At 42.7% G+C, this 13,646-nt stretch overlaps 2 protein-coding genes and 1 long non-coding RNA gene across 3 annotated transcripts; all 3 read left to right on the top strand.

Annotated features, from left to right (window-relative positions):
• The first annotated feature begins 169 nt into the window (after positions 1–169).
• Positions 170–2,541, top strand: rps8a (ribosomal protein S8a). The gene is made up of 6 exons (XM_079751678.1): positions 170–220; positions 967–1,073; positions 1,288–1,387; positions 1,668–1,843; positions 2,086–2,215; positions 2,387–2,541. Exons 1-6 carry the CDS (start codon positions 217–219, stop codon positions 2,494–2,496), a joined length of 627 nt encoding a protein of 208 aa, XP_079607804.1. The 5' UTR covers positions 170–216; the 3' UTR covers positions 2,497–2,541.
• A 1,815-nt stretch (positions 2,542–4,356) lies between these two features.
• LOC307086390 lies at positions 4,357–7,209 on the top strand. The gene is made up of 7 exons (XR_013812433.1): positions 4,357–4,467; positions 5,287–5,387; positions 5,682–5,766; positions 6,143–6,210; positions 6,438–6,513; positions 6,733–6,863; positions 7,104–7,209. It is a non-coding gene; the product is annotated as an uncharacterized lncRNA (long non-coding RNA).
• A 1,042-nt stretch (positions 7,210–8,251) lies between these two features.
• acadm (acyl-CoA dehydrogenase medium chain) lies at positions 8,252–13,437 on the top strand. The gene is made up of 12 exons (XM_079750678.1): positions 8,252–8,383; positions 9,196–9,295; positions 9,399–9,496; positions 9,609–9,678; positions 9,783–9,883; positions 10,139–10,219; positions 10,530–10,660; positions 10,747–10,855; positions 11,432–11,572; positions 11,986–12,081; positions 12,463–12,711; positions 12,930–13,437. The coding sequence occupies exons 1-12, from the start codon at positions 8,369–8,371 to the stop codon at positions 12,999–13,001; spliced, it is 1,263 nt and encodes a 420-aa protein (XP_079606804.1). The 5' UTR covers positions 8,252–8,368; the 3' UTR covers positions 13,002–13,437.
• Positions 13,438–13,646: the final 209 nt, after the last annotated feature.

Here is a 13,646-nt window from a genome sequence, read left to right as displayed (position 1 = left end):
TTCGAAAATAAGCCAAAATAATTTGATATGTGTATGGCAAATGTTTAAGAAATGTGAAAATTAATCAGTAGTGCATTGATGAAGTGCCTTTGGGTGGCGCTATGAACGAGGTTTACCTGCGAAAAAACAGGAAGTAATGGGTTTTCTCGCGAGAAGAAATGGCTTCAAACTTCCCCATGAGCCCTTGCGAGTTCTCTTTCTAGCCGGCGCCTGAGAATGGGTACGTGTTTTCATGCTCGGGTTGGAGAGAGAATCCTTGTCCATCAGGTTTTATACAGCATTATTATGGCATTAACAGTCTGAAATATACCTGCTTAATACAATCTAATCATAGAGATGGCCAAATTTATATACATATTTTGATGTATTTGGTTAAATTGAGATCTGTGGAAACGGATGGCTGACTTGGCTACCAAGATGGCTACGCTCATGGGCTGTATAGCAATTGATACGGAACGATGTTTTTAAAAACACGGTAGACTTCTCATTTAATTGACTTAAGGTACTTCCAGGGTGCATATGTTTTCTTAATGTTCCCTGGGCATATCTTAAACGTTTACCCGTTTGTATTTTCAATGTGAATTGCAGTAGTACTGAGTTCATGCTAGCACTAGGCTAACTAGTAGGCTAGCTAACACCGTTGTGAGATTGTAAAATACAGATATTGTAATTGACAAAGAACGTAATTGCCTGTACACATGACCCAAAAACGTTTTTCTTGATGGTTGGCGGGTAATGCTTGACCTAGTCTATACCAGTTGAGTAGGTATTTGTTAAAAGCCAGGTGTTTTTGCCATGTGCAGGCTGTCTGTACGTTGGAGCAATATGATGATACTCTCTTGCGGAATCCGAGCTCGCTATGAGGATAACTACCTTGGAGAACTGATTGCTCAAGCGCTCCATGCTTGAATCAAACGAATAGGAACTGTTCTCCAAATGAACCACTTGTGTCCTCGTCTCCACCAGGTATCTCGAGGGACAACTGGCATAAACGCCGCAAGACCGGCGGTAAACGCAAGCCTTATCACAAGAAAAGGAAGTATGAGCTCGGTCGCCCACCCGCAAACACAAAGGTATGCAGCCCCACCGATGCGATTTCTGTTTGTTAATGCTGTGGGTGATGAAAACCTGACCTAAGGTTTGTATTTGTTTGGCCGTTTTGGTTCAAATCGTACTTGCCGATGCTAGGACTCCGTCATAGTTACTCTGACACGTGCATGTCATGTTAGGCGTGCTTGTTGATGGAAATTGCAACAAGTTGACCACGCTACTTTATTCTTTGAACAGATTGGACCTCGTCGTATCCACACGGTGAGGGTCCGTGGTGGGAACAAGAAATACAGGGCTCTCAGGCTTGACGTTGGCAACTTTGCTTGGGGCTCAGAATGTAAGATCTGTTTATATATTTTGTCTTAATTGCGTTTTCTGCTGGCTGCACATAGATCTTGGTTAATGGTAAATGACCATCTCAAACGTGATAAATGATCCATTAATTGTAATATTTACTACATGTAGGCCCACATTTCTTTCAATGACGATAACCATGTCCAGTTCTGCTACTGAATGCAAGTGACGATAATGTGACTCTGAGAAAGAATGTGTACTAAAAACGTCCCCAGCAATCGCATCTACATCCAGTTAAACGTTTTGGTGTTTGCTGTTTTTAGGCTGCACACGCAAGACCAGGATTATAGATGTGGTCTACAACGCCTCCAACAACGAGCTGGTGAGAACCAAGACCCTGGTGAAGAACTGCATTGTCCTTGTTGACAGTCTTCCCTTCAGGCAGTGGTATGAGGCTCACTACGCCACTCCAATGGGACGCAAGAAGGGAGCTAAGCTGGTAAGGATGATAAACTGATTTGTCTACAAATAATTTGTACATGTGCAGTGTGGATTCAGCCCACAGTGAGAAGTGGCCTTTCAGTGATGTTAACTTAACTTTTCCAGTTCTGCTACTGCTTGGTTGAAGACATTTGTGACCCTGAGGAAGGCCTTGTGATAAAGTTAAAACTGTTAAAGAGCGCTGGAAGTGGTACTTGTGTTTTACGTTGCAACATCTCAATTTTTGTGCATCGCCTATAGACCGCTGAGGAGGAAGAGATTCTGAACAAGAAGAGGTCCAAAAAGATTCAGAAGAAGATTGATGAGCGCAAAAAGACCAGCAAAGTCAATCCCCTCTTGGAGGAACAGTTCCAGCAGGGAAAACTTCTTGGTAAGACAAACATCTGCAAAGTTCTTTTAAATCATGTGGCTCTTTTTTATTCCCGTTGCTGTTCATCGGAGATAGCAATGTTAGCACACCTTAACTACATCCTTGAATCTTCTTGGATGAGTACTTGACGTTATCTGCATGTAAGTAAACGTTGGTGTTCCTCTCCCACAGCTTGCATTGCTTCCAGACCCGGCCAGTGTGGCAGGGCTGACGGCTACGTACTGGAAGGCAAGGAGCTTGAGTTCTACCTGAGGAAGATCAAGGCCAAGAAAGGCAAATAGATGTACAGCCGTTTGATAAGTCAAATAAAATCCAAACGTCCCAAAGCGGTGTACTGTCTTCACTTTCTTGGGGGTCTTGAATAGAACAAGAGATGTGGGGATTGATTTATATCAGATGAGTTTTTCGGACGCACTGGCCATTCATACTGGTATGCTGCACTCGCTGGCTGTCCAAACATCCTCAGTGTTGATACAAGCTTGGTTTGCAGAAGGACTGGGTCACAAAAGGACTTCTTCCTTTTATAGGCTAAGAACAGGTGGATGCTGAAAATTAAATCTGTTTCATAAGTAAAACTAATTCCAAAACTTAATCTGTAGGACAATATGCCATGTTGCATCTGGATAAACAAGGAGATAAAGACAAAGCCATTTGTTCTGTCTCATGGGGTTCAGCCATGGCTATTATACTATCCAGGCTTTTGTTTACATTTATTTAGATTTAAAACCTCGTCAAGAGATAAACATATGCAGAAAAAGCATGCCGTAGCCTGCTATGAAGTAAGTGTTTCCTAATATTTTTTTTACATCGGGAATTGCTTAAAATGAGACATTTTTTACTCATGTCCTATAGGCAAGTAAAAAGACAAACATCTACCTTCATTTCAGGAAGTCCCCTGTGAATAATGCATCAGACAGGTCTGGGAAAATATGACTTCTCAGTGTTGTGGCTCAACCTGAACCATATAAGCTTACTTTGACAAACAAAAATAAAAATACATTTGGGTCAACTAAAGCACTTACCCCGCTCCCCTATATACAAATCGGCGTTATGTAACTTTAATCAGGAGTTGACTACGTTTACATTACACGCACACAAAATATGTTAACTTAAAGTATCTTTGCTGTTTCATTGTTGATAAGTTTGTGTACTGTATAGCTTAGGTTGTGTTTGTAGTTATCATTTTGGTATGGATTTTGCTCGTCCACGAATGCAGTAAATAAGAAAATTAAAATCTGGACGAAACTAATTTTTAAACCCTGGCTATGGCACTGAGAACAAGTACAAACATAAGCTTAGTCTGTTTGATCAATGTGTTAAATAAAATGCGTGTATCCTTTTTATATACATTTTCATATCGATAAATGCTCTGATGCATTGGAATGGAAAAAACATAATTGGCAAGTCAATTGCTATAGTGGCGAACTCACTCACGAGAGAAAGAAATAATTTTCTGGTCCCAGTCTTTATATGCCCCGGATTACACATATGTTTTTGTGGATTTAAATGATAATTTTTCATGTCAAGAGTTTGACCGTTTATTGTGCCATTGTTCAGTTAAAGGCTGTAGAGAAAACACAATGAGAAAGACTACACGTCTCGTATGTGCCGTCACGCTCCCTGCGACTGGCGTGGACAATCTCCCCATCGGCTTAACTGCAACTCTCAACATGCCCCGACTTATAATGGTTTTCACCTCTTTTGATGCTTTTATCCTCCCCTTGGAAAAACCCTAACATTATCAAACTTCTTCACGAAAATGTTTAGTTTTTCTTTGCGTGAAAAAATATCATTTAAATCCACAAACAACATATGTGTAATCCAGGGCATATAAAGAGTGGGACTAGAAAATAATTTCTTTCTCTCCATTGAAACCCATTCATATTTTTCGATCTCATAGGTCCCATGGGCTCTACCGGAAGGGGCACGAGAACCCCCTTGTGAGAAGGTAGCTGGAGTAAGGGGAGGACTTCCAGTTGCACGAGAGGGAGGGACTACCCCTACATCCTCATGCCAGTGGCTCGCTCTAAGCCAATCACATGCAAAGAGCTGGAACAACCAATGAGCGCTGACGCCCTCCGCAACCATGGAAGTATAAATAACCATAGAACCCACTTCTCGATCTCATTCACTTCTTCATGGTAAAATTGTACACTAGCTTATAAATATTGGTACATTGCTAATAACTGCTTTCATTGCAAGAACAACCAGAAAGTGAAGATCTCAGCCGATTCCTCCCGAAAACGACTACGGTAAGCTGTATGGCGATGTTATTTTATACGATGTTACATTCGTTACTATATAAGGATTGCACTCGTGCAGCCTCATTCAGGGAATGACCAACTTTTAATCTTGCATGATTCTCTAATGTATGGGTTGAAGGAGATGTGTAATCGATCAATTGTATAAGCGGTACTAGGCCACTCACTTATGGAGTTTTAAGTTAATGATGTGATGTGGGAAGACATTGTGTTCTCGAGACTGCTCCTGACGAGGCCTATTATTAGTTGCAGCACAAACGAGATAAAATCGGACATTTAGTTGATGGTCGGTATCCACTACAGACTGGTACTTAACTCCCTGGAAATGATGACAAACCCAGCTCATTGAAATACAATGAAAATACATGTTCCTAATATTCTGATCCAGGGAGCACCCATCCGCGCTTTTGCAATGTAGTGCTACCGAAAAAACGAAAATTAGGTGGGGCGAACAGCCCATGTCCGTCCACGCTGCGAACCGGGTCACTACCACGTGTTGCTACATTAGCATGCTAGCCTAATGCCCGTGCACGTGTGACTGCCTATAATGGTCCGCGTGCTAACGGGCCCGGCCTGCAACCGCTCGATGTCCTTCATGACATGCCCGCTAGATGAATATTTTATTAAATGATGAGGATTGTTCGCACCATCCCTTTTGTTCATTATTTGAGTTATCACGGTATATTGATATTTTCCCCAGTGAATTGTCCCTCTTTGCACGATTCTAGATACAAAGTGTACTACTTTATTCTTTTTGGCAGACGGACTTCTTTTCTGTGAAGTAATGCCTTTGTCCAATCATCTTTTCAGGTTGAATGGGAATGTCGAAACCCGCAAACTTGCCGATGACTGGGGCGCTGGCTTATGGCTGCACCGGGGTCCACACCGGCCTGGAGGAACAATCCCTGGGCGTGAGTAACTTTTATTTTATTAAACGACTGATAGGTTTCACACGTGGTGTTCTCCTGCAAGCCATCTATGGGTGGGAGGTGCAAGATGTCTGTAAAATATATATGTAATGAGCTTGCAAGCTACATGCTGTCGACAATGTTTGAGCAATATGATGATACTCTCTTGCGGAATCCGAGCTCGCTATGAGGATAACTACCTTGGAGAACTGATTGCTCAAGCGTGTCTTGCATACTTAAATTTGAAGGTGAATTACTGTCCCAATTAACCTATGGTACTGTTCTTATTCCCACCAGCGATCTCGGACAATTGGCACCAACCCAGGTGGAACGAAAGCCCTACCCTAAGGATTGAGCTGAGTCCTCTACCAGCAACACATGGGTATGCTATTGATCTCTACCATAGCTACTATTTTGTCTTGGCTGTTCATCTTTGTCTAATAATGGTAAATGTACTGTGGCTGAGACAAATCTAAAATGTCCACTATATATGGTCTTGAGTATTATTGAATCTATTCGAGTTGTATACTAGGTTGATTTAATTCTGCACTGTCCATTTAAACTGGTATGCCACCTTCATTGGCTTTCCAAACATCCTCAGTGCTAGAAGAACCTTGGTTTGCAGAAGGTCTGGGTCACATAATGGCTTATCCCTTTCGAAGGCCAAGAACAAATGGAGAATTAAGCAGAAGAATCTAATCTGTTTTGATATGTGAAATGACACTAACTATTGCAAAACTTCATGTCTCTGTGTGTAGGCATCTCTGTGGACAACTGCCATAACCCACCAAGATGGGTGTGAAAGGATGGGTGCGCTCCAGCAAAGGTACGTTAACCCCAGTGACGGTGTTAGTCAATTGCGTGGGTGATGAAACCCTTACCTTAGGTAGGTTTTTATTTGGCCGTTTTGGTCCAAGTCTTTTAACTTGCCGATGCCAGGGCTCTTGTCATAGTTACTCTGACACGCTGCAGTACATATTGGTGTTGCCAATACAGTACAAGTAGATGCAAATATCAGGGACTAGTCAATTAATCAGACTTTCTTTTTAACAGGTTGGAACTTGCCTTAGCCACACGGTGATGGTCCAATGGAAGGACCTGTGCATGGATGGTGACAATGTCTCTTAAGGTAAGATTTTATTTTTAGATGTAAATTTTAGTTTTCCTCCATTTTGTCATTTTTTAAAAATTGTGGATTCTATTTACATCACTTTCAATGACGATAACCATGTCCAGTTCTGCTACTGAATGCAAGTGACGATAATGTGACTCTGAGAAACATTATGTACAAGCATTTTCCCGAAGACTGCATGTACATCTTCCTAATAATGCTGATGCCGTTTTACAGGCGCCACACGCAGGATGCACCATGTGCTCCACGATGCCTCCAGCAGGAAGCCGGTGAGAACCAAAACCCTGGTCTTCCAGTCGTGCCGTTGAATGAGGCTTGGTTTGCCAGCCCTGCTGGATGCAAAGCTGGTGAGGATTTCAACACGATTTTTGTTTTTTTATATTGAATATTTGAGGTTAGAGCCCACATCTAAACTTTGCCTTTCAGTGAGGATAACATTGTCCAGTTCTGCTACTGAATGCATGTGATGATATTTGTGACTCTGAGGAAGGCCATGTGATAAATTTAAAACATTTTAGAACACGCTAGAGGTAGTCATGAAGTGTTTGGCCTCAGAACCTCACTTTATTCTTGTCCATCTCCTGCAGTCTCCACATGAAGAGCTCTTGAACACTTCAAGATCCAGAAAGTTCTGCAAGGGCCCAGAAGAGTACAATGAAGAGCTTGAGATACCTGTGGAAATGGATGCAGAGAACATTAATAAAAAAAAATAAATCAACTTTCCACTACATTTTCTGGTTTTGTCCTTCGTCTTGATGCATGGTTGACTATGTGGCTGGACTTTGAAATTCTACTAGTTTGCCATATGGACAGCCTAAATTGTTCATTCTCACTTTTGGTTTAAGCATTTAATCTAGATTTGAGGCTTTTGAAGCACTGATTATTGATCACGGAAGACGACAATTGCAAAACTTTGAGGCTTTATATTTTCACATTGGAAACATGGATTTGGAATATGACCTTGCAATGAAGGTTATTGAAGGATAAGGAATTAATACAACTGCGACTCAAACACTTGACAACTGAATCCTAGAGAATAAACATTAAGAACTTGACTCCCTGCAGGTCAAACATGCTGCTTGTATGGGCAGTAGCTGCTGAATTTAATACTCTTGCCTATGAAACTTTTCAGCATTTGCCTAACTCATTGAAAAGGCACCGTTTTCATTAAAAATGTAATTGTACTGAATCTAATTTCAATGTTCACTTCCAGACCTTTGAATAAGGACACGCTGTGCTTCCATTAGTATTTGTAAAATTGTTTGGTTATATCGTGTACAATGCCAACTCTACCTTTTCCTACAAGACTAAAATTGGAACTCAGAACTCAGAACTGCCGCAAAGCGTTGGACTCCGTGGCTGGACCTTGCACACGTGGATGTGGGGGAACGTGTGGGCGTCAGCCCTCCAAACGCCGCGTAACCAGGAATGAATGTCCATATCCGATCTATCCTGTAAATTGAAAAATAACCAAATTGACAGCCTTCACTCTCAATGTTTCATTGTCACGTTCATTTCGATCATTAATGCCAAATTAAAGTTAATTCTGGAATTTCCGTTCCATAAAACTGCAAATATTGGCAAGTAAATAAATCACCCCCCCTGATAATTGGTGACTTTCTTTAAATGTCACTTTACGAATTAGAATCTATCATCTCTTTTCCATGACAGAACATTTCGTGTTAGGTAAGAAAGTAGAGCAAAGGTCCTCTCCTTCCAGCAGGGCTGGAACCGTCGAGGGGGGGGCATGGTTCTGATTGGCTGGTGTGAAGCGAGGGTTGTTTAGTAGTTAGAGGTTTTATAGGCAAGGGTATTGTCCGAACGTCAAACTCTTTCTGGATCAATCAAAATAATGTTCTTCCACAAGGTAAATGCAATCCTTTTCGCAAGGACCAACGCCACACTAATGACTCGGATATGTGACTAGTCTAGTGAGTTTTTCTAAGGCGGACTTCCTTCTGCGCTGCTAGCTTGTGCTATCGAGGCTAACGTAATGTCATGGTATTGTACAACATGCACTTTGTTGTGTACAGCGGATATGGATTATTATTCTTATGTATTTTTCATGATAAATCCTATGCCTACTACCTGTCGTATAACGCAACTGTGTATATGTTGTTTTGACGAGGAAAACGGGGTTGATTTCCTTTAAGTAGCTGATTAATTGACCCGTTTTGTAACAATTGAAATACCCTTATACGTTTCTCCACTGAAGGGTTTTCTCTTGTACCATATATATATATATATATATACCAGACAACTAATGCTATGAACATGTTTGTTCAGGTCTACATACCTATTGTCAAATTACTGATCTGTGTCAATGTGTTATATACACATCTCATATAGTTATCATATATATGAGGAACACAAAAGGCTGGGAACACTAAGGCATTTTACAGTCATTAATATGGTGTATAATGCAATGTTACATGTTTTTGTTGAGATAAGTTATTGCAATGCTAGTTTATTCTACTTTGAACATCTTTCCTGGCGACACCTGAGTTGCATTTGGTTTTCAGCAAGTTAAGCTTTTCAAGTTCAAGTCTTCCAAGTCTTTTGCTATCTTGAACAAACTTGAACCAATGGGTCTAACATATAATGGCACTATGTCCTCTGTAGGACCCTGTGAAGACAATGCTATGATAATGTTAACCTATTCGTCTGATTGATCTCCAGGCACTTCGAGCTGGTGTGCAAACTGGACTCCGGCTCCAGTCAACGCATGCAGCCGCAAGCGTGAATGTCGCCCCAAAAGCATCCCTTGGTTTTTCCTTTGGTATGTGGCAGTCGGGGTTATACGTAAACTCACCTTGAGATGAGGTTCATAATATCATGTGAGGACGCACACCGATTGCCCAACACATTCCCTATGCCAACAGAGCTGACCGAGCAGCAGAAGGAATTCCAGGAGCTGGCCAGGAGGTTTGCCCGTGAGGAAATCGTTCCCGTTGCAGCCGCTTATGACAGAAGTGGTGAAGTGAGTCATTATTTTTTTAATCCTAGGTTCACATTGGTGTGAGTGCAGAGCTTTCATTAATTGTTTGCCTCCAATTGTTTTATTCTGTACATCTTGTCTTCTCTCTGTACAGTATCCCGTCCCCGTTATCACCAGAGCATGGGAACTCGGTCTGATGAACTCTCACATTGGAGAAGACTACGGTATGCAGTCCTTCTGTATTTTATTTTATTGTTTCTTTCAATTTGTATTTTCTTTACAACTCACTATATGTGTAGGAACGCCTTTTGCCTTGCCTTGTGTTCAGGTGGAATGGGCTTGTCCATTTTCGACGCCTGCCTGATCACCGAGGAGCTGGCCTATGGCTGCACAGGAGTCCAGACCGCCATCGAGGCCAACTCCCTGGGTGTGAGTACCATTTCTTCAAGGTCATCGGTGTCACCCATTACGTGTGCTTGTGTCTGTTTGTCCATATCATCTGGCCTGACATTGAATGCATTACTTTTATTTTGTAAATTTAGATCATCTTGTTTATAGACCTTTTACCTTTTTTCTCAAGACCTGTATTGCATGATATTTTATGTTGTGTGTTGTAGTCTATCAGATGATACTGTTGTTAAAAAAGAAAACCTGGTAACAACCTTTTTGTTTTTTTGTGTACAGCAAATGCCCGTTATTATCGCTGGCAATGAAGCCCAGAAGAAGAAATACTTGGGGCGAATGACCGAGGAGCCCCTCATGTGTGTAAGTACGGCATTGACCGTGTAATCAAAAACGTCCTCAACCCTTTTTTTATGGTCTTTTGTTTTCTCCTGACATCTACTCCAAAGATAAATGAGGTCAGGTACATAAAAATAAACAAAAGTATCAAAAGCCGAATGACTACAATCATATGTCAGTAGGATAATCAGCGTTGATACAATATCAGGCTTAATATGTCCTATACACATTTGTGATTTGAACAATCCCGTGTTACTGGGATTCTTGCATCAAACATGAGATAAAGATGTGAAAAATGTACTTGACCTTGAATGCCCCGTGTGTATCCTGGCAGGCCTACTGTGTGACCGAGCCAGGGGCTGGCTCCGACGTCGCCGGCCTCAAGACCCGCGCCGTGAAGACCGGGGACGAGTACGTCGTCAACGGCCAGAAGATGTGGATCACCAACGGAGGGAAAGCTAACTGGTGCGTAGCCGCCGAGACCGGATACGGTTCAGGTGTGGGAAGTGGCAATCTAGTAGCGACCTCTAAAATGTGTCGTCCCATCTCAGGTACTTCCTCCTGGCGCGGACCAGTGTGGACCCCAAATGTCCGACCAGCAAGGCGTTCACTGGCTTCATCGTCGACGCAGACACCCCAGGAATCCAGATCGGCCGGAAGGTGAGAACCGCTCCTGGCAGTGTCTACAGCCTTGTTTACCATCACCCCAACCAGTTCACCATTTTGAAGGGTCCACTAGTTTTACACTTTGCCCCGAAAGTAGCACATGGCCCGGTTAATATTAAGGCAATACTGTGTATTGTATAAGTACTATCGCTTTTCATGGATCCTTTTCCCAACGTTGGTGCAAAGAGTTTGAACATGGGTACATTTTACAATTGACCTTGCTTGTGAGTAGGCTGGAGTCATATCATTTTTCAAGGGTCCAGTTCAACTGGTTAGCGTTGATCATGAAATGTATCTGTTCAAATCTTGTGCAGCAGGTTAAAGAAACAGGAAATTTAGTTTTCAGTCCAGAAACGTCCAAATCCTATGAATGATGTATTGTCAAGATTGAAAGTCCAGAAATGATGTTTTATCTAACGTATACATACAATTTAAAAACCATGTGCAAAGCTGGAGATATAAACGGGACCTGGCTCCTGAGGCCACTGCGAAGTTAAACGTTACCTTTTTTTTTTTTAAGTGTTTCTACTCACCCTCCTCACCCTGATGTCAACCTCTGTGTCTGTGCAGGAGTTGAACATGGGCCAGAGGTGCTCTGACACCAGGGGCATCACCTTTGAAGACGTGCGGATACCCAAGGAGAACGTCCTCATTGGAGAGGGAGCCGGCTTCAAGATCGCCATGGGGGCTTTCGACAAGACCCGACCCCCCGTAAGTCTCCACTAGCTGGGAGGGAAGAACCCCAACAGTGATCCTTGTACCCCCATACAATCCTTCTGACACCGCAGGATCCTTTAAGATTCTTTAGACGGATTGTCATAAAACAGAAGCCCCCTGTTTTTGATGTTGTGATGTTCAACAGTGATGTATCGCATGCATTTTTAGTAGCAATCATCCTACTTGGCTGACATCCATTTGTGTTTCAAAAATGTCTATGGTTATATAATTCACAAGACATTGAAAGTGCAAGCACTAGCACATGCAGGTGGACTTTGTAAGTCATTTAGCAAACATACTAGAAACCAAACATATACAACCTAGCACGTTAAGGTATCTTGAACAGTGGTACTATGTCGGTAGCCGTCCACACTGGCAGTCATTCAGGGTTCATCGCTGTGCTGCAGGTGGCTGCCGGAGCCACCGGCTTGGCCCAGAGAGCCCTGGACGAGGCCACCAACTACTCCCTGGAGAGGAAAGCGTTTGGCGTAGTCATCGCTGAGGTCAGTAACAAAATCCCACAGTGTTATTCATGGTAACGACGGTCCTTAAGGGCTGGTTATGGTCCCACGTTCATGCAATGCAAGGGGGTCACGGACCCTCCTTGCGTCCGCCGCGAGCGGCTTGACGTGCGCCTCCCAGAAATCGTAACCTTCCGTCGAGGCGACGCAGCAGCGAGGGCTGTGATTGGTCCACCCACTAAAACCTGACGCAGAACCAAAACAGGTTCACGACTGCGTCGAAGCGTCTGCGGGGTCGTTGCTTTTTGTGAACGTGGAACCCAATAACTTTAGGCCCAATCCATCTGCAAAGATTGCTGTCGATTTATGAATATCAAAAAATTTGAATCGATCCTTCATCTGCCCTCGTCTTCCTCCCCCCAGCACCAGGCGGTGTCCTTCCTCCTGGCCGAGATGGCGCTGAAGGTGGAGCTGGCCCGCATGGCCTACCAGCGCTCGGCCTGGGAGGTGGACATGGGTCGCAGGAACACGTACTTCGCCTCCATCGCCAAGGCGTACGCCGGGGACATCGCCAACCAGGTGGCCAGCGACGCCGTCCAGGTCTTCGGCGGCAACGGCTTCAACAGCGACTACCCCGCGGAGAAACTGATGCGGGACGCTAAGATCTACCAGGTGTGTGTGTGTGTGTGTGTGTGTGTGTGTGTGTGTGTGTGTGTGTGTGTGTGTGTGTGTGTGTGTGTGTGTGTGTGTGTGTGTGTGTGTGTGTGTGTGTTTCACATAATATCGGGGGGGGAAAACAGATGGAACACCACTGGCTGAGAGTATTAAAGGAAGTGGATGAGAAACCTCATCAAATGTACTATTATTAACTATTGTTCCTCTTTTTGTAGATCTATGAAGGGACGGCTCAAATCCAGAGACTCATCATCGCCCGTGAACACCTTGGGAAGTACAAGAAGTGAACGTTTTAAACCATTGGACTATGCATCATCGAAATACCCTCCTTGCTTGTATTATATTTTTTGATATATTTAATAGAAATCACTCTTGGATAATACTGCTTGGATACAAATCAAAACATTTGTTGCCTTAACGTCAGACAAATTGTAATGTCTTGTACTTATCATCATCTTAGACGATATCAAGTATGGCCTTTCATTGTACTTTCATACCGATCACAGCGAAAATAAATGTTTAGCGTGTCCAGGTGGAAAGCTGAGTGTGTACACACCTGTGGTACTTCAGAATGCTAACCTGATGAATCCAATGACGTATATTAGATTTAGCATACATACAAAATAACTTTGACATTCTCTTTCCGTGTCATTTTCTTTTCAACTACTTTCTTCTGTTGTCCATGAGGTCTGTTGGGATTGTAATAAATGTAAAATATGACAACTATGGTTTTAACTATTGTTTACTTTGAATGGATTGCCGATACATTTGATCACGAACTGAGATGGGCAGTTAAATATAAATACATTTTCAATTCCTAAAATTTAGGGATCTCTCGTACAGCCCCAATGGACGTAATCTTAAGATTAAGAAAGGAAATACTAAGTGCATTAGTGAACATGATTTCATTAAATGCACAGCGACGATTAGTT

Source organism: Pollachius pollachius (genome assembly GCF_949987615.1).
Source record: "Pollachius pollachius genome assembly, chromosome: 14".
In the NCBI taxonomy this organism is placed as follows: Eukaryota; Metazoa; Chordata; class Actinopteri; order Gadiformes; family Gadidae; genus Pollachius; species Pollachius pollachius.
This window is presented reverse-complemented; position numbering and strand designations above follow the sequence as displayed.

Coding starts and splice junctions, on each gene's coding strand:
- acadm (XM_079750678.1), top strand. Junction 10,220..10,529: donor CCGAGGAGCCCCTCATGTGT/GTAAGTACGGCA, acceptor GTATCCTGGCAG/GCCTACTGTGTGACCGAGCC. Junction 12,712..12,929: donor GGGACGCTAAGATCTACCAG/GTGTGTGTGTGT, acceptor CTCTTTTTGTAG/ATCTATGAAGGGACGGCTCA.
- rps8a (XM_079751678.1), top strand. Junction 1,388..1,667: donor CTTTGCTTGGGGCTCAGAAT/GTAAGATCTGTT, acceptor TGCTGTTTTTAG/GCTGCACACGCAAGACCAGG. Junction 1,844..2,085: donor GCAAGAAGGGAGCTAAGCTG/GTAAGGATGATA, acceptor CATCGCCTATAG/ACCGCTGAGGAGGAAGAGAT.